General features: G+C 38.6%; 1 protein-coding gene across 2 annotated transcripts in view; it reads right to left on the bottom strand.

The window, feature by feature from the left end:
* Positions 1–7,485: 7,485 nt before the first annotated feature.
* The window catches only part of ARHGEF26 (Rho guanine nucleotide exchange factor 26), a 156,123-nt gene continuing 143,521 nt past the window's right edge, over positions 7,486–20,087 (bottom strand). Inside the window, exons 13-15 of one of the 2 annotated variants that reach the window (XM_032629870.1) lie at positions 18,431–18,498; positions 17,045–17,149; positions 7,486–10,165 (exon numbers count right to left, since the gene is read on the bottom strand). In XM_032629870.1, coding sequence (XP_032485761.1) covers positions 10,023–10,165; positions 17,045–17,149; positions 18,431–18,498 — 316 coding nt within the window. In that variant the 3' untranslated portion in view covers positions 7,486–10,022. Of the gene's footprint in view, positions 10,166–15,413; positions 17,150–18,430; positions 18,499–20,087 lie in introns of those variants that run through there. The other variant, XM_032629869.1, reaches the window with a different exon arrangement.

Raw genomic sequence — 20,087 nt, 5'->3', positions numbered from 1 at the left:
TGCTGAGGCTTCTATCACTTATTTTGTGATCTAACAGTCTGACCCTATGTCTGAGAAAAGTTGTAGTACTGGAAATATTGGGAAAAAAGACATAGGAAGAACATCCTGCTGCACCCTAAAAACTACAGATTTTATTGTGCCTTCCAAAGAAGCCAAAGGAAAGGAGTATCGTATGAAGACTGGGATTGACTGATAATTCTATGGTGATCTTAACAGCACTGGTTCAGGTACTGCTTCCATTTCTGGGAATGTATGTCAACCTATCATTGCCTTCTAGGGTTCTGAATGTATTTGTGTGTTCTAAGTCCATTCTCTTGGCTAGTATCCCAAAAGTGATCTGCCTCTCACTGAATTCTTATACTGGGTCATTTTGTGGCATATTAGTTTTGCCCCTAAACTGAAGGTGATCATTAGGTCCTATTCTGTAAGAACGTTTGTTTTTACGTTTGTGCTTTTTTTTTTTGGCTTACTTTTACTATCCAGTTTAAATTCAGTCAGTTGGCCAAAACGGTCTTCGCAGAAAGCATTTTAAAAATCTGTAAAAACAGATTACTAGTTAATTGGCTGCATGTTCATAGACAAATATTTAATCTCCATAAATGGGGAAAATGTTCCTGCAGAACTGTTTAACAGATGAGCTATTCAGAGAGATCAGAGGAGTTGTTATCACCTCCAATTTATGTCTTCTCTACAGCCAGTCAAGATGGAAATTTTGCCTGAAGGTGCTATTTATGTTTTTCTTTTGTTTACAGAATAGGGTGTTACTTAGTGAAAAATGTATTCCAGGTCTCAGAACTATCTGCTATTTGGTAATTTTAAATAAGAAGATACTAAATTACGAAGAAAACTATTTGCCTCACCATTCTGAGTGATACCAAGGATAACTCTTAAAAAAAATGACCCTGAAAGAGAAACTTACAGAAAAACAAAACAAGAAATAAACCACTGGATAATCTTTACGAAGTGTCTTCGAAAAGTGAGTCCATGCGACACCTTCCTAATTCATTAACTTGGGCAAAAGCTCTAGATACATTTATACCAATATTGCAAGTGATTTTCACTTCTTCATTTTCAAAACAAGGTCCACCCTACAAGTTAGAAATCATAGAAGAGCTATAGGAAGAATTTATTTTCGTACTCTGTTACCCAAAGTAAATGGTAATTTTCCTTCCCCTCTTTTAGCTCTGAGTCTGTGTATATGTTTAAGTAACTGTGATCATGTAGTGTAATATATTTATAATATGCTAATTGTTTTTACATGGCAGTTTTATTCTGATTTTTAAAGTACATGTTCATTATAGAGTATCTGGAAGTGCAACATATAAAAAAAATGTTACCGCTGTTACAAACCCTTTTTTAATAAGGTTTAAGATATTATTTTATATATAATAAAGTTACCCAAGTATAATTCTGTGAATTTTGTCAAATGTATAAAGTCATGTAATTGATATCACCACAATCTTGATATAGAACATTCCTGTCACCTAAGAATCTCCCTCTTTCCCTTTACAGTCAATCCCCTGCTCCCGCTGGCAACCATTTGGTCACTAGTTTTGCCTTTTCTAGAATTTCAAATAAATGGAACCATATGTAGTCTTTTGTGTCCAGCTTCTTTCACTTAACATAATGCTTTTGAGATATTTATGTTGCTGTGTATATCAGAAGTTAGTTCATTTTTTATTATTTAGTATTGCATTGTATGGTTGTACCATAGCTTGTTTATTCACCTGTTGATGGACTTCTTAGTTATTTTCAGTGTTTTTGCTATTATAACTAAAGCTGCTATGAATATGTGTATACAGGTCTATGTGTAGATAGATGTTTTCATTTCTCTTGGGTAAATACCTATGATTAGGATTGTTGTGTCATATAAGAAATTGCCAACCTGACTTACAGAGTGGGTATACCATGTTTTATACACCCACCCTCCATATAGTATGGTTCCAGGTGTTACAAGTTCTCACCAGTACTTGGGTATTTTTAGTTGTTTTAATTTTTGCCTTTAACGGATGTGGAGTCTCATAGTTTGTTGTGGTTTTGTTTTTTATTTCTATTGAATATAATAATCATTGATGAGCGTACTTCATGTGCTTACTTGCCATTTTCCTTGGTTGTCTTATTATTTCCCACCTCGTATGTTAAGTAATTGGGGCTTTAGGGATATATCTGATTAAAAAGAAAAAGGATTATTCTTTATGAATTTTAGAGCTGCAGAAAATTTTAAGTTCATTGACCTTTAAAATGGCAAAATGTGCCACTCTTCAATTGGCTAGTACAGTGGCAAGAGTTAAGCCACTGTTACCAAGTGCCAGAAGAGAAAAGCACCAGTTTTAGGGGTCCATGATGTCAGGAGGTTGCACATCCACCATGAGATGATGAATAGGGCATAATACAAAACATTTCTGGTGTGGGTAAAGGCATGGGAGCGAAGGAAGACGGCTGATGTGGAAGCACTGCAGAGCCAACCTTTAAGACTGCTCAGAGTTTTGGTAGTTTGTGGTTTTCAGTGAATTGGCCCATTTTATCTAAGTTGTTAACTTTATGTCGAGTTGCTTGAATATCCTCTTAACCCTTTTATATCTCTGGAATCTGTAACAATATGTGCTCTTTCATTCTTGACATGGACAGTCTCTTTTTTGGTCAGTCTTGCTAAAAGGTGTATCAATTGTGTTCGTCTTTTCAAAGAACTAGGCTCTTTGTTTCATTGATTTTCTCTGTATTTAAGTGTTTTAGTGCCATAAATTCCTAAGAACTGCTTTAGCTGCCAACTACATGTTTTGATGTATTCTCATGGCATTCAGTCAGTGTGTTTTTTATTTCTTTATATATTTACCTCTTTGATCCACAAATTGAGTGTGCTGTTTAATTTCCAAGTGTTTGAAGATTTTCCTGTGGTGTTTCTGTTGTTAATTTCTAGTTTGATTCTTTTATGCTGGTTGGAAAACATACTTTGTATGATATGTTCCTTTAAATTTGTCAGTTTATGACCCAGAATGTGATCTGTCTTGGTGAATATTACATACCTACATGGAAAGAAAGTATAATCTGTTGTTGGGTGGAGTGTTCGCTAAATAAATGTCAGGTCCCATTCCTTGATGGTGTTCTGTTCTATACCTTTAACCACTATATTATGGATTTGTCTGTTTTTCCCCTTCAGTTCTGTTTTTGCTTCGCGTATTTTGAAGCTTTATTTATTTGGTACATACACATTTAGGGTTGTTATGTCTTCCTCACAGATTGACCCTTTTATTGTGATGTAGTATTCTTTGTTCCTGGCAATCTTCTTTGCTCTGAAGTCCACTTTATCTGTTCTAGTATAGCCCCTCCAGCTTTCTTTTGATTGGCATTTGCTTGATATTATTTTTTGATTCATTTACTCTACACTTACCTATATAACTACATTTTAAATGTGTTTCCAAACATATAGTTAGGTCACTTTTAAAAACTATTCTGGGGTTTCCCTGGTGGTGCAGTGGTTAAGAATCCCCCGGCCAATGCAGGGGACACAGGTTCGAGCCCTGGTCCAAATACCCCACATGCTGCGGAGCAACTAAGCCCGTACATCACAGCTACTGAGCCTGCGCTCTAGAGCCTGTGAACCACAACTACTGAGCCCGCATGGCACAACTACTGAAGCCTGCGTGCTTGTTTATCAGTATATCTCTTTAAGTTTTGGGCATTTTTTGCTTGCTCTATGGATTACAGTATACATGTATAGCTTATCATAGTGAATAAGTAGCAACATTTTGCCACTTCAAGTAAAATATATGTAAGACGCCACCATTGAAGCCTGCGCGCCTAGATCCCGTGCTCCACAAGAGAAGGCACTGCAGCGAGAAGCCCACTCACCGCAACTAGAGAAAGCCCCCGTGCAGCAATTAAGACCCAGTGCAGCCAAAAATAATACAATAAATTTATTTTTTAAAAAAAGACACCACCATTTAGTTTTCCCAAATAATTCCTTTACATACGTTGAGAACCAACCATACCAGACAATGTAATACAGCTTTCAGCCAACTAACATTTTAAAACCTTAAGGATAGTCTATTATATTTACCCAATTGTTTACCTGTTCAGTTGTTCCTTCTTTGTTCCTGATGTTTCAAGTTTACTTCTGCCACTTCCTTTGTTAGAGGAACTTCTTAATTACTGGACTGTAGTTTTTTAGAGCAGTTTTAGGTTTACAGGAAAACTGAGCAGAAGGTACAGAATTTCCTTCTAGAAACTCCCTCCTAGTTTCCCCTATTGTTAACATCTTGGTACGCTTGTTCAAGGGATGAGCCAATATTAATACATTATTAACTAAAATCCATAGTTTTAGTTAGCTTAACATTAGCTTCTTTGTGTTGTATATTTTGATCAATGTATTGATACAATGACAGGTATGCACATAAACTTAAACCATGCAGAATACTTTCACTGCCCTGAAAAAAAGTCCTCTGTGGCTCCACCTATTCCTCCTTTCCTCTCCTTGAACCCCTGGCAACCACTGATCTTTTACTGTCTCCATAGTTTTGCCTTTTCCATGTTATATAGTTGGAGTCATACAGCGTATAGCCTTTTTACATTGGCAACTTTTTCTTAGTAATACGCATTTAAGACCCCTTCATGTTTTTTCATGGATAGCTCATTTTGCTTATTGCTGGTTAATATTTGATTGTCTGGATGTATCACAGTTTATCCATTCATCTATTGAAGATTATCTCGGTTGCTTCCAACTTTGGCCATGATGAATAAACCTGATATAAAAACTTGTGTGTAGACTTTTGTGTGGACATAGTTTTAAACTCATTTAGGTAAATATCGAGGAGTGTGATTGCTACGTCATATGGTAAGTGTTTAGTTTTCTAAGAAACTGCCAAACTCCTCCCAGTGGTTTTTGCATTCCCACCAGCAGTCAGTGCAAATCCCTCTTGCTCTGTGTCCTCACCAGTATTTGGTGTTGTCAGGGTTTTGGATTTTATAGTCATTCTAATAGGTGTGTAGTGGTATCTCATTTTAATTTTTCAGTTCCCTAATGATGTTTCATCTTGAGCATCTTCTCATATGCTTATTTTCCATCTGTGTATCTTTGGTGAGTTTTCTAGATTTTTGCCCATTTTTAATTGGGTGTTTTGTTTTCTAATTATTGAGTTTTAAGAGTTCTTTGTGTATTTTGGATGCCAAACCTTTATCAGGTGTATTTTGCAAGATTTCCTCCAACCCTGTGGATTGTCTTTACATTCTCCTGTCTTTTAATGAAATTCTGCTTCTCAGTTTTTTCTTTCACTGATCATGTCTTTGGTGTTTTATTTAAAAAGTCGTCTCCAAACCCAAGACTACCTAGATTTTCTCCTGTATTCTAGGAGTTTTATAGTTTTGCATCTTAAATTTAGGTCAGAGTTTCTACATAAATGGATATTTCTTAATTTTTGTTATTGATTTCCAACTTAATCATGTTGTAATCAGAGACCTCACTCTATATAACTTCAGTCCTTTAAAATTTGTTGAAACTTGTTTTATGACCCAGGAAGTAGTCAAAAGTAAATATTCTACGTGTGCTTGAAAAGAATGTATATGCTGAAATTGCAGCGTGTCCTATATAAGCCTATTATGTTATTCTTGTCCAAAGCTTCTACATCTTCATTGATTTTTTATTTTTCCTATCAAATGAGAGAGGTGTGTTAAAGTCTCATTCTGTGACTTTTGATTTAATTCTTATATTTCTGCTCATTTTTGTCTTATTATTGAGACCATATTGTTGGAAGAATATATATTTAGAATTGTTATATCTTCCTGGTTAAATGAAACTTTCATCATCATGTAGGCTCTATCCCTAGTCATACCCTTTATCTTACAGACTTGTTTTATCTAATATTGACATAGCTACAGGTAGTGAATGTTGTGATATTCTGCCCAGATCCTCCATCAGGACTCATGGTACTCCCTTAGCTGCTGGAAGTAGCTACCAGATGACAGCCTTCACTCACCAGCCCTCTGCAGGAATTGTCCTCGCCTCACCCAAGGCCACAGCCTGCATCCTATGACTGGTCAGAGCAAGGTTAGAAAGACCTAGTCTCCTTGCCAAAGCTCCCTCTCTTTCCCCTTTCTCTCCTCTGAGACTCCAGTTAAATCCTGCACTTCCCATCTCTCTCCTCTTCGCGCTTCCTTGTAGGTTTCTTCTAGCCTCTCTTCAGTTCACCAGAATCTTTTAACTATCAAATCTGATGTTAAATCCAGTTCCATATTTTCTAGTTGTTTTTTCTCTCACTTCTTTTGGTTGGTTGTTCTAGATTGCTTTTTGAAGTTTGGCTTTATCTCCATAAACGAAGCAATTGTATTTTACTAATGATTTTACTGTCTAGAGTCCCTGTGAATGTATCAGTTTTTTTGTTTTGTTTTTGTTTTTCCTGTATCCAGATGCTGTCTCTCAGAGGTTTTTTTTTTTTGTTCTTTTGCTGATCCTTTCATTTGAGAATTTGTTTTTTGGAAATAATTGAGAACTAAGATGATGATAGCTTTCTGCAGAGCAAGGTTTTATTTCCTCCTGTCAGGACCTTGGTATGCTAGATGCCTGAAGAGTGAAGCTCGAGGCCCTTGAGGTTTACTTCCTCACTCCAGAGTAAGCCCTTTGGAGACCGAACCCACAAAGGAGATTATGGTAGGCACTAAACTCTCACCTGTGTTATTTAACTGACCTGTGTTATTTAGTACTGCAAGTCTACCAAACAAACAGCTGCCTCTCTGCTGCTTTCCAGAGTCCAAGGAAAACGCAGCAGTAATTTGGGATGGAGGAGGGACCAAAGAGGAGGATGCATCCTGCTACTTCCAAAGATGATATTCCCCATCTCTTCCCTCTTTTGTCACTACCTTGAGCGAAAATCCAACAGAGATGCCTTTGATTTATGTATCCTATCACATAGCTGTATTTTAGCTGCAAAGAATGCTGGAAAACTAGCATTTTAAGGTTTTATAGAGGGTGTTGTAGACAGAATTCTAAGATGATCCCATGATCTCTGCTTCCTTGGTGTTGCAGCTACGATTAGGTTACACTGCATGGCGAAGGAATTTTACAGATCTAATTAAGGTCCCAAATCGGTTGAATTTGAGTTCATAAGGGAAATTATTCTATGGGTCTAATATAATTATATGAGTTCTTTAAAAGCAGAGTTTTCTCCAGCTGGTAGCATAAGATGTAATGAGAGAGATTCCAAGTGTGAGAAGGACTGAACACGCCACTGCTGCCTAGAAGATGGAAGGAGCCACGTGGCAAGGAATTCCAGTTCCTGGAAGCTGTGAGCACCCTCCAATCCCCCCACCCTCCAGCAGCCAGCAAGGAAACAGGGGCCTCAGTCCTACAGTCACAAGGAATGGAACTCTGCAAATAACAGGTATGAGCTGGAAAGAGTTAAGCCAACACTTTCATTTCAGCCTTTTGAGACTCTAAGCAGAGAACCCAGCCAAGCAGTCCTAGACTTCTGACTACAGAACTGTGAGACCATACAGGAATGTTTTAAGCCACTAAGTTTGTGGAAATTTTATTCAGGAAAAGAAAATAACACGGAGTCATTCTTTGTCTTCCACCAAGATGCACAAGGTGGTGAAATGTCCCAAGCACAAAGGTTCAGACACTGAGGGGCCAAAATGAATGATAAGGTATATACTCCAAGGGTCAGCAGCAGTTAGGAAGCTATGAACTATTTGAGGTAAGCTGTTCAGTCATGCAGTTTTGTGGAAACTATAAGAAAAAACAGGATGGCCCAGTTCTTAAAAATGCCCCAGCCTTCTAGGGCAGCTAAGGCCCATATGTACCCAAAAAAGAAAGATCAGACACCTTCAATGTTAGCTGCAGATACCTTTTGAGTAGAACTCTGATTTGGTTCAAAATTCAGCAAACTATGTACTTAAATGAACACATCCTATAGTAAATTAAATCACATCAGCACAAAAGAACAAGTATATACAAAATCTTTATAAGCTCACATATTTTGCCAAAAGTGTACAAGCAATCTCAATTCATTGGGACAAAAATGAATATTTTTGTTCTCCACAGGTCACTGAATGAGGTCATTGTACAATTCAGAGAAGCTACTAAGTTTGAAAAACAATACTGTGTCATGTTCACAGTTGAACTGAAACACTGTGAATGAGTTAATACCTGCCATAAAACAACACTTTATCTAATAACAGTATTAACCTGCTTGCTAAATAGGCTCTGATTTATAACATGCACATATTCCAAAACTGTTCACCATCTCTACTGATAAATTAATTCACAGGATTCATATAGTTGCTTTTTAGTGTCAACAGGGTGTTAGCAAAAATAATACGAAATGGTCTCTTTGCAAGCAACACATTTACCTTCCTTCCTAAATGAAAACATTCCATTAGATTAGATTTCAATTTGTTAGCTTCTCCTCCAGAAATTCTGTGACATCAAAGAGGAGATAGATTTCTTGTTTTACCAAACCCAAGACCTTGCTTGCTGGGTCCACTGCTATTCTCCATTGACAGACTGGCCCAGAACTCAAGGAGCTCGGGGCCTAGCATGTCTTTATACTCAGAAATGTGTGCATTGATAAAGGAGAGCAATCCACAGGCGAAGCAGCTGCAGGTGCCCCCTGCAGGCTCACTGCTGCAGTGACAGGACACAGAGCATGTGGGCTGAGCACACTCACCTCCCGCACTGGGCTTCTGCAAAGTTACTCACAATTGAGTAACTGGTTGGCAGTCAGTAGCTGGGGACATGTCACACATGGATCTGAGTCCTTGAATGATGTACCCGTTGCCAGGTTTTACCCCTCCATGAAAGAGAATGGAGTAGAGAGGGAACGTAGCTGCCAGTAAAAAAATCACTCCTCCCCTCACTCTTCCAAACCCTCCAATTCCCTCTTTATGAAACGTACTATTACAATGACTTTCCTCTCCTTGCATCAGTGGAAGAAATAAAGTTCTACAGACACCTGCAGTTAAGAGAGACTTCAAATCCAGCAAGCAAGGCCTTTAGTGCAAATAAAATGAGTTCCCATTAAGGTCAAAATGTTATGTTGCAACTAGGTACACCATGTTGCCTTCTTGATACCTTTTAAGGTCCAATTTTATCTTCCTTGAGATTGTTAAAATGTGTTTCAGCCAATTTCCTTTTGGAAATGGGAGTAGGGACAGTCAAAAACCGTACATTATTGAAGGCAAAGCAGCCTCACGTCAGTTTATCATCTCATATAGGTCTATTTTTAAAAAGTACGACCCCTGTCGTATATTCAGGATTTTCTCACATATATGAACCATCTAAATTCTATATTGTTAGAGTAGCTTACGTTTTATTAGAATATACTTACCAAAGACCGAAGTTGGGTGAGATGGATTTTTAAAAAAATCTTTAAGGCTCCTTACTTCCCTTCTAATGAGGAAAGAGGTGGAAAAAATTCAAGTGTCAATTATTTCCCTTTCCTGGGAAGAGGTTTAGAAAAACTGAGCTCACCTTCAGAACTCTACCAGTTCCTTTTGAAATCAAGAAAGCATTAGCATCAGATCTAAAATATAAGAGGCAGGAGCAATATTTACAAAACTGGGTATTCCTTAAAGATATAAAACCTTGCTAATACTGGAAGAACCATACGAAGGAGATGTTTAAAGAGGGATAGCATACATTCTTGGTTAAGTGAGGATAGAGAAAACCAGGATACAGCATCTTACATATATATATATATATATATATATATATTTTTTTTTTTTTTTAATGCCAGAACATGATACAACTAGGAGTAGCTGAGGCTGCCTCATCCCTGAAGTGGACTGCTCAGCTATTCTGTTTACCTAGAGGTTTGCAAAAGGATTGCTGTGCACAAACTGAGCTTCGTGGACTAACTATCCAGTAGCTGTTCTCCTGAGAGAACAGAACCACCTGGCAAGCTTAAAGGCAAGTGTTTCCTTTCTTTTAATTAAATAGGCTGTGTTAAAATTAACATCAAAACCGGCCTTGAACCAACCAGCCCACCATGATGTAGTGCAAATCTCCCAGTGACAAAATACCATCAGAGAGGCTACACGTTGGTCTCCAGCCCCAGCAAACGTCCCATTCTCTCCACATTCTTATCAATTGTAGCTTGACATGTTATCTCCTTGGCACATTCCATAGGAAACCAGCCCCTTTCTCCATCTCGCAGTCTTTCCCCTTCATACCAGCCTGCAAAGAAGAGCAGAGTCCTCATGGGGCACCAAGTATTTGGATGAATCCTGTTCAGCTCTGAGGGAGGACGATATGGGCAAATTTCAGAGGCAGTATCCTGCCCCAGGTTGGGTACCACGGATGATGCAAGGTGAGAGAGAGAGGTGGAACGGGGGAAAGGTTTCAAGAGGGACTCAATGGTGTATCATGATGAGAGGCAGAACATGATCAGAGGCCCTGAAGTGAGGTGTCTAGGAGAGTGTTGAGCTTGGGCTGAGTTGCAGAAAGGGATGATGTTTTGGGTAGGAAGAACATGACTTTTATTTTTTTACTTTATTTTTATTGAAGTATAGTTGATTTACAGTGTTCTGTTAGTTTCAGGTGTATAGCAAAGTGTTTCAGTTATACATATATATATATATATATATATATATCTTTTTCAGATTCTTTTCCCTTATAGGTTTTTACAGTTATTGAGTATAATTCCCTATGCTATATAGTAGGTCTTTGTTGGTTATCTATTTTATATATAGTAGTGTGTATATGTTAATCCCAAACTCCTAATTTATCCCTCCTGCCCCCAACCCTTCCCCTGTAGTAACTGTAAGTTTGTTTTCTATGTCTTTGGGTCTGTTTCTGTTTTGTATACAAGTTCATTTGTATCTTTTTTTAGATTCCACATGTAAGTGAAATCATATTTCTCTCTGGCTTATACTTCACTTAGTATGATAATCTTGAGCTATACCCATGTTGCTGTAAATGGCATTATTTAATTCCTTCTTATGGTTGAATAGTATTCCATTGTATACATGTACCACATCTTTTTTTTTTCTTTTTTTTTTTGCGGTACATGGGCCTCTCACTGTTGTGGCCTCTCCTATTGCAGAGCACAGGCTCCGGACGCACAGGCTCAGCGGCCATGGCTCACGGGCCCAGCCGCTCCATGGCATGTGGGATTCTCCCAGACCACGGCACGAACCCGTGTCCCCTGCGCCACCAGGGAAGCCTGCATGTATCTTTTTGAATTATGGTTTTCTCCAGATATATGCCCAGGAGTGGAATTGCTAAATCGTATGGTAGCTCTATTTTTAAGGAACCTCCATATTGTTCTCCATAGTGGCTGCACCAATTTATATTCCCACCAACAGTGTAGGAGGTTGCCTTTTCTCCACACCCTCTCTAGCATTTACTTGTAGGCTTTTTAATGATGGCCATTCTGATCGGAGTGAGGTGACCTCATTGTAGTTTTGATTTGCATTTCTCTAATAATTAGTGATGTTGAGCATCTTTTCATGTGCTTTTTAGCCATCTGTATGTCTTCTTTGGAGAAATGTCTATTTAGATCTTCTGCCCATTTTTTGGTTGGGTTGTTTGTATTTTTGATACTGAACTGTAAGAGCTGTTTGTATATTTCGGAGATTAATCCCTTGTCAGTTGCATCATTTGCGAATATCTTCCCCCATTCCATAGGTTGTCTTTTCATTTTGTTTATGGTTTCCTTTGCTGTGCAAAAACTTTTAAGTTTAATTAGGTCCCATTTATTTTTGTTCTTCCATTATTCTAAGAAAGAGATCCAAAAAGATATTGCTACTATTTATGTCAGAATGTTCTGCCTATGTTTTCCTCTAGTAGTTTTTTTTTTTTTTTTTTTTAGTAGTTTTTAATCATATCTGGTCTTACATTTAGGTCTTTAATCCATTTTGACTTTCTTTTTGTGTGTGGTGTTAGAGAATGTTCTAATTTCATGCTTTTGCATGTAGCTGTCCAGTTTTCCCAGCACCACTTATTGAAGAGACTGTCTTTTCTCCATTGTGTATTCTTGCTTCCTTTGTTGTAGATTAAGTCGTCATAGGTGCATGAGTTTATTTCTGTGCTTTCTAACCTGTTACATTGATCTATGTGCTGTTTTGGTGCCAGTGCCATACTGTTTTGATTACTGTAGCTTTACAGTATAGTCTGAAGTCAGGAAGCCTGATTTCTCCAGCTCTCTTTTCTTTGGCTATGCATGGTCTTTTGTGTTTCCACACAAATTGTAAACTTTTTTGTTCTAGTTCTGTGAAAAATGTCATTGGTAATTTGATAGAGATTGTGTTGAATCTGCAGATTGCCTTGGCTCACAGAGTCATTTTGACAACATTGATTCTTCCAATCCAAGAACACAGTATACCTTTCCATCTGTTGGTGTCATTTTCAATTTCTTTTATCAGCATCTTATAGTTTTCAGAGTACAGGTATTTTGTCTCCTTAGGTAGGTTTATTCCTATGCATTTTATTTTTATTGATGCAACGGTAAATGGGATTCTTTCCTTAATTTTCTGATCTTTTGCTATTAGTGTATAGAAATGCAACAGATTTCTGTGTATTAATTTGTATCCTGTGACTTCACTGAATTCACTGATGAGCTCTAGTAGTTTTCTGATAGCATCTTTAGGATTTTCTATTTATAGTGTCATTTACAGTGTCATGTCATCTGCAAACAGTGACAGATTTACTTCTTCTTTTCCAATTTGGATTCCTTTTTTTTTCATCTGATTGCTGTGGCTAGGACTTCCAAAACTATGTTGAATTAAAGTGGTGAGAGTGGACATCCTCGTCTTGTTCCTGATCTTAGAAGAAATACTTTCAGCTTTTCACCATTGAGTATGATGTTAGCTGAGGGTTTGTATCAGGATGATCATGGCCTCACAGAGTGAGTTTGGAAGTGTTCTGTCCTCTGCAGTTTTTTGGAATAGTTTCAGAAGGATATGTGTTAACTCTTCACTAGATGTTTGGGAAGATGTTTGGTAGAATTCGCCTGTGATGCCATCTGGTCCTGGACTTTTGTTTATTCGGAGTTTCTAAAACACAGATTCAATTTCAGTACTTGTAATTGGTCTGTGCATGTTTTCTACTTCTTCCTCATTCAGTCTTGGGAGATTGCACCTTTCTAAGAATTTGTCCATTTCTTCTAGGTTATCCAATTTATTTGCATATAGTTGCTTGTAGTAGTCTCTTATGGGCCTTTGTATTTCCATGGTGTCAGCTATAACTTTTTTTTTTTTGCGGTATGTGGGCCTCTCACTGTTGTGGCCTCTCCCATTGCAGAGCACAGGCTCCAGACACGCAGGCTCAGCAGCCATGGCTCACGGGCCCAGGCACTCCACGGCATATGGGATCTTCCCGGACCAGGGCACGAACCTGTGTCCCCTGTGTCGGCAGGCGGACTCTCAACCACTGCGCCACCAGGGAAGCCCCTATAACTTCTTTTTAATTTATAATTTTATTGATTTGGGCCCTTCCTTTTTTTCTTGATGAGTCTGGCTAAAGGTTTATCAATTCTGTTTATCTTTTCAAAGAACCAGCTTTTAGTTTCATTGACCTTTTCTATTGTTTTCTTAGTCTCTATTTCTGCTTTGATCTTTATGATTTCTTTCCTACTACTAATTTTGGGTTTTGTTCTTTCTCTAGTTGCTTTAGGTGTGAGGTTAGGTAGGTTATTTGAGATTTTTCTTGTTTCCTGAGGTAAGCTTGTATCACTATAAACTTTTCCTCTTAGAACTGCTTTTGCTGCATCCCATAGGGTTGGATCATCATGTTTTCATTTGTCTTTAGGTATTTTTTGATTTCCTCTGATTTCTTCAGAGATCCATTGGTTGTTTAGTAGCATATTGTTTAGCCTCCACATGTTGGTGTTTTTTTCTTGTAGTTGATTTCTAATCTCACAGTGTCGTGGTCAGAAAAGATGCCTTGATATTATTTCAATTTTTTAAAATTTACCAAAGCTTGCTTTGTGGCCCAGCATGTGATCTATCTTGGAGAATGTTTTATGTGCACTTGAAAAGAATGTGTATCCTGCTGCTTTCAGATGGAATGCTCTATAAATATCAATTAAGTTGATGTCGAGTGTCCTATAAGGCCTGTGTTTCCTTATTGATTTTTCTGTCTGAATGATCAGTCCATTGATGTGAGGTGTTAAAGTCCCCCACTATTATAGTGTTACTGTCAGTTTCTCCCTTTACAGCTGTTAGCATTTGCCTTATATATTGAGGTGATCCTATGCTGAGTGCATTTATATTTACAATTGTTCTATCTTCTTGGATTGATCCCTTGATCATTATGTAGTGTCCTTTTTTTTGTCTTTTTTAACAGTCTTTATTTTAAAGTCCATTTTGTCTGATATGAGTATTGCCACTCCAGCTTTCTTTGATTTGGAAATCCTTTTGCATGGAATTCCCTTTTCCATCCCCTCACGTTCAGTCTGTACGTGTCTCTAGATCTGAAGTGGGTCTCTTGTAGGAAGCCTGTATACGGGTTTTGTTTTTGTATCCATTCAGCCAGCCTATGTCTTTTGGTTGCAGTGTTTAATCCATTTACGTTTAAGGTAACAATATGTATGTTCTTATTGCTATTTTGTTAATTGTTTTGGATTTGTTTTTGTAGGTCTTTTTCCTTCTTTTCTCTTTTGTTCTCTTGTGATTTGATGATTATCTTTAGTGTCGTTTGGATTCTTTTTTGTGTGTATATCTATTATACATTTTTGGTTGCCATGAGGTTTTCATATAGCAGTCCATATGTATACATGATTGTTTTAAGTTGCTGATCTCTTAATTTCAAATGCATTCCAAATATCCTGCATTTGTACTCTCCTCTCATGATTACTGACTTAGATATCATATTTCTGTGTGGATGATTTCCTACCTTTACTGTATGTTTGCCTTTACCGGTAAGCTTTCCCATTTTGTAATTTTCTTGTTTCTAGTTGTAGCCTTTTCTTTACTGCCTAGAGCAGTTCCTTTAGCATTTGTTGTAAAGCTGGTTTGGTGGTGCTCAATTCTCTTAGCTTTTGCCTGTCTGTAAAGCTTTTGACTTCTCCATCAAATCTAAATGAGAACCTTGCTGGGTAGAGTATTCTTGGTTGTGGGTTTTTCCCTTCTGTCACTTTAAATATACCATGCCACACCCTTCTGGTTTGCAGAGTTTCTGCTGAAAAATCAGCTGATAACCTTATGGGGATTCTCTTATATCTTTCATTTTTGTCAGTTTGATTACTGTGTGTCTCAGTGTCTTCTTCCTTAGGTTTATCCTGTATGGGACTCTGTGCTTCCTGGACTTGAGTGACTATTTCCTTTCTCGTGTTAGGGAATATTTCAGCTATTATCTCTTAAAATATCTTCTCAGCACCTTTCTCTCTTCTTCTGGGACCCCTATAATGCAAATGTTGGTGCATTTGATGTTGTCCCAGGTCTCTTGTACTGTCTTAATTTCTTTTCATTCTTTTTTCTTTATTCTATTCTGTGGCAGTGATTTCTACCACTCTGTCTTCCAGCTCACTTATCAATTCTCCTGCCTCGTTTATTCTGCTATTGATTCCTTCTAGGTGCACTTTTCATTTCAATTACTGTATTCTTCAACTCTGTTTGGTTGTTCTTATCTTTTCTCTTTGTTTAAAACTTCTTGTAACTTCTAGCTCTGTGCATCTATTTTCCTACATTCTTGGATCATCTCTACGATCATCACTTGGAATTCTTTCTTAGGTAGACTGCCTATCTCAGGTAGACTGCCTATCTCTGCGTCAGGTAAATTGTTTTTCTGGGCTTTTATCTTGTTCCTTCATTCTGGAACCTATTCCTCTGCCATCTCACTTTGTTTAAATTTCTATTTGTATTTTTATGTATGAGGAAAGTTAGTTATGTTTCTCAACACTGGAGAAGTGGCCCTCTATAGGGGATGTCCTGTGTGTTTCAGCAGTACACTCCCCTCTCATCACCCAAGGGCCAGGGACCAACTGGTCTCAGGGTAGGTTCTGATCTGCATTTGTGTACTTGGTTCTGCAGGCTGCTGGATCGTAGCTTTCTTGCTTCTGGTGTCTGCCCCTGGTGAAGTGGGCTGGATCTTGGCCCTCTGGAGGCAGGGCCGTGTCATGGGGTGGGTCTAGAGGTCCCTGTGGGTTCAAGAAGTCTTTAGGCGGCCTGTCTGCTGATGGGTGGGGCTGTGTTCCTACCCTGTTGGTCGTTTGGCCTGAGGTGTCCCACTACTGGAACGGACAGGCTGTTGGGTGGAGCTAGGTCTTGGTACTAATGAGCCAATATGTCATCCACCAGGATTGTTCACGTGGTTGAATGTAGCCCAGTATGTCTGCCACGTCCCCACAGTAAGCCAAAGCTAACCCCCACTTCTAAGGAGCCCCTCCAAGACCCACAGGTAGTGACTTCATAGGAGCCTGGGACAGACCTGCTTTTGCCCTGGGTCCTGGTGCACACGAGACCTTGCGTGAGCCCTCCAAGAGTAAAGTTTCTGTTTCCCCCATTCCTGTGGAGCTCCTGCACTCAAGCCCCACTGGCTTTCAAAGCCAAATGCTCTGGGGGCTGCTCCTCCTATATGCCAGACCCCCAGGCTGGGGAGCCTGACATGGGGCTCAGAACTCTTACTTCTGTGGGAAAACTCCTGTGATATGATTGTTCTCCAGTTTGTGGGTCGCCCACTTGCGGGGGGCGGGGTATGGGATTTGATTATATCACGAGCGCACCTCTCCTACTATCTCATTAGGTTTCTTCTTCATGCCTTTGGATACAGAAAATCTTTTTTGGTAGGTTCCAGAAAATCTTTTTTGGTAGGTTCCAGTCCTTTTTTTTTTTAATCAGCGGTTGTTCAGCAATTAGCTGTGGTTTTGGTATGCTCGTGAGAAGAGGTGAGCTTACGAGTCCTTCTACTCTGCCATCTTGTCTCCCAACTGACTTTTATTTTCTGAGTGAACAACCATGTGACCGGATCCTATTAAAAAAACATTTAGAAGCAATAAAGTGTAGATAAAGGAGAGGCAGGCGCATATGAGGAAACCAAAGGGATAGGGAATATAAGCAGTGATGACAAAATGAGACCCTGAACCACCAGCGCCCCCATCAGAACACTCCCACTCACCATCGCTGACACACTGATAAATGAGGACCACGTCTGCCACCTGCAGGGAGAGTTCATCTGGTTGCTTGGCAGTAAATGATCTAATGATTTCCACTTGGGTCAGTGCTAAGGGCAAAAGGGGACATAATGAACTTCCGGTAGCAGTGGAAAAACAAAACAGGTACAAATCAATATTCTGCATTCACTTAGTCTTTCTGTGCAATCAGAGCCAGCACAGATAGAAACAAGGTAGACTCCTAAAAAGCAGAAAATCTTTCCCAGGAATTCTCTGACTTGGCTAAGAGCTTTAGGATTTTAGAAGCTCAGAATTGAGAGAGGCCTTTTACGATACATGAATCCCCTCAAAAATAGCCTTGATAAGGAGTCATTAGATACATCACACAATAGAGCAGAAAACAGTCACTGTGCATTGGGGAAACTGAGTCAAGATAGATTAGGTATGTGCCAAGGCCATGAGGATAAAATCCAAAATCTATCCAGTTCTCCTGGCTCTCATCCAGGGTGCTCCCCCAGCCCACCCAACAGCACCTAAAAGCTGCCAGAGTTTAGAAATAAAAGGAGGTCCAAGCAAAAATTGGTTAGAAAACATTTTAGTTTCCCCCAAATTCTCGATCATAACAGATCAATTTTTACTTCAGTGACTTCCTACTGGCTGGCCTGAGTTTTTACTCGGTTTTTTTTAATATGAAACTTGATTCCAGAGAACTTTCAAACCAGTCACTTCAGCTCTGACTCTAAGCTTAAAACTATGATTTTTGAGTGCTCCAGGAATCCACTTTTGCTGCCCTAATTTGAATTTGACCTTCCAGCTGGAATCACGCAGAGCAGCATAGCAAGATGCTCAGCACATGACACTAATCTTTACTGTACCAGTACCGAGTTCCCTAGAAAAATAAGATATATTTTTTAATTTTAAAAAAAGTCAAAAGGAAGGGTAAAGTAATTTACCTTAAGGTTAAAAATCCATTTCAGCTTAGATTCACAGTCAGTATGGAGAAGGTTTAAACATGCTACTATTGCCCATAACAGCTAGAAATTTAAGAGCTTTATAGTATAAGCAGGGCTTTCAATGTAAATTTAACTTAATCCTCACTATCATAACGCCGTGTTGTATGTAATAATGCACCTAACTTGCAGATGATTTAAGAGGCTCAGAAAGGCTATGCAGTGATCTGCCATGTTTACACAGCAAAGAACTGCACTTCGAATTCAGTCCCCTTGACTTCCAAAGCAGGGAGCATCCAGAGCTGAGGTGGGGCGGCAGGAAGGAAATCTTGGAGAAAACTTACAAAGCAGGTACTGTGGAGGTTAACCACTAATAACCCAGCGACCAGCAGGGGGCAGAGCCCTCCACGTTCCAGAGCAGACGGCTCTCCAGGTACTTACAGGTTCGGTCCGGAGGCTGCTTCCCGCTGCTGTGTCCCAGGGCAGTTATCCAGCGGGCTCGCTCGCTCCTAAACACAGAGGGCAGATCCGTTGAGAGATTCAGTGGTGCTTAGACACAGAATGAAGTATGTTCTAGAATGCAAAGGCATTCCCTGAAAACAGGGCAGACATGCTCTAGAGAGGTAAGTGGCTGGCCTTCAAAGCTAGGGAAAGAGTTATTTAATAAAAATGAAAAACAATTACTAAAATAAAAATGATCATCTGGGAAATCTCAAATAGGCCTCAAATGAGTCATTGTCAAAAGATTCTGAATGAATTTAGCTTGTTATTAAGTGGAATTTCTCATATAACAGTTTAACATTTAACAAATATCTGATTACACTAATATATTATAATCACAAAAAGATATTTCATACACTCACAATCTGATGTTTAACATTTCAAAAAAGTAAATTTCATTTTAAAAAATCCTAGAAAATCAGTCTCTTGCCACTCCCTCCCCTCTTTTCCTTCCCCCACACTCACAACCCATTTCCACATAAATGAGAAACCTGACATTAAAGTTGTTCTTTTCCTCATACAAATGTTGCCAAGTATGAGCCTTAGTGAAATAGAAATTCTTTGTTCTCAAATGCTTAAAATAATTTAGTGATTACAGGAAAAAAAAACTTTTAAGATAAAAAACAACCAAAAGCTTTTAAACAATATTAAGCTACAATTACATGAAACAGAAGTTTCAGATGAGCAAGCATTACTCCATAATATAGTAACCAGGTTTTTGATTTGGAAAGTCAAGTATTAGCACTGTGATTAAATAAACCACACACACATACACACTTGAAAATCTTTTAAGAAGCATTTACATGGCAGATACAGCACTTGATATCCATTATTTCCTGTAAGCTTCCCAAAAGCCTGTTTAAGGGATGAGAAGACTGCACAGAAGTTCAGAGGTAAGCGACCCAAATGAAAGGTCAGTTTCTACTATGCCACTCTACCTTCTTAAGAAGGGATGCCTTATAGAAGTAAAAAATAAAAATTTTAAAAAAGAAATGGGACCTAATCAAACTTATAAGCTTTTGCACAGCAAAGGAAACCAGAAAAAAAAAAGACAACCTATGGAATGGGAGAAAATATTTGCAAATGATGCAACTGACAAGGGCTTAATCTCCAAAATATACGAACAGCTCATGCAACTCAATATCAAAAAAGAAACAACCCAATCAAAAAATGGGCAGAAGATCTAAATAGACATTTCTCCAAAGAAGACATACAGATGGCCAACAGGCACAAAGAAAAGACGCTCAACATCACTAATCATTAGAGAAATGCAAATCAAAACTACAATGAGGTATCACCTCACACCGGTCAGAATGGCCATCATTAAAAAGTCTACAAATAAATGCTGGAGAGGGTGTGGAGAAAAGGGAACCCTCCTACACTGTTGGTGGGAATATAACTTGGTACAGCCACTATGGAGAACAGTATGGAGGTTTCTCAGAAAACTAAAAATAGAACTAACATATGATCCAGCAATCCCACTCCTGAGCATATACCCGGACAAAACTCAAATTCAAAAAGATACATGCACCCCAATATTCATTGCAGCACTATTTACAATAGCCAAGACACGAAAGCAACCTAAATGTCCATCGAC

Source organism: Phocoena sinus, chromosome 4 (assembly GCF_008692025.1).
Source record: "Phocoena sinus isolate mPhoSin1 chromosome 4, mPhoSin1.pri, whole genome shotgun sequence".
In the NCBI taxonomy this organism is placed as follows: domain Eukaryota; kingdom Metazoa; phylum Chordata; class Mammalia; order Artiodactyla; family Phocoenidae; genus Phocoena; species Phocoena sinus.
The sequence above is the reverse complement of the archived record's forward strand: the minus strand, read 5'-3'. Positions and strand labels throughout refer to the sequence as shown.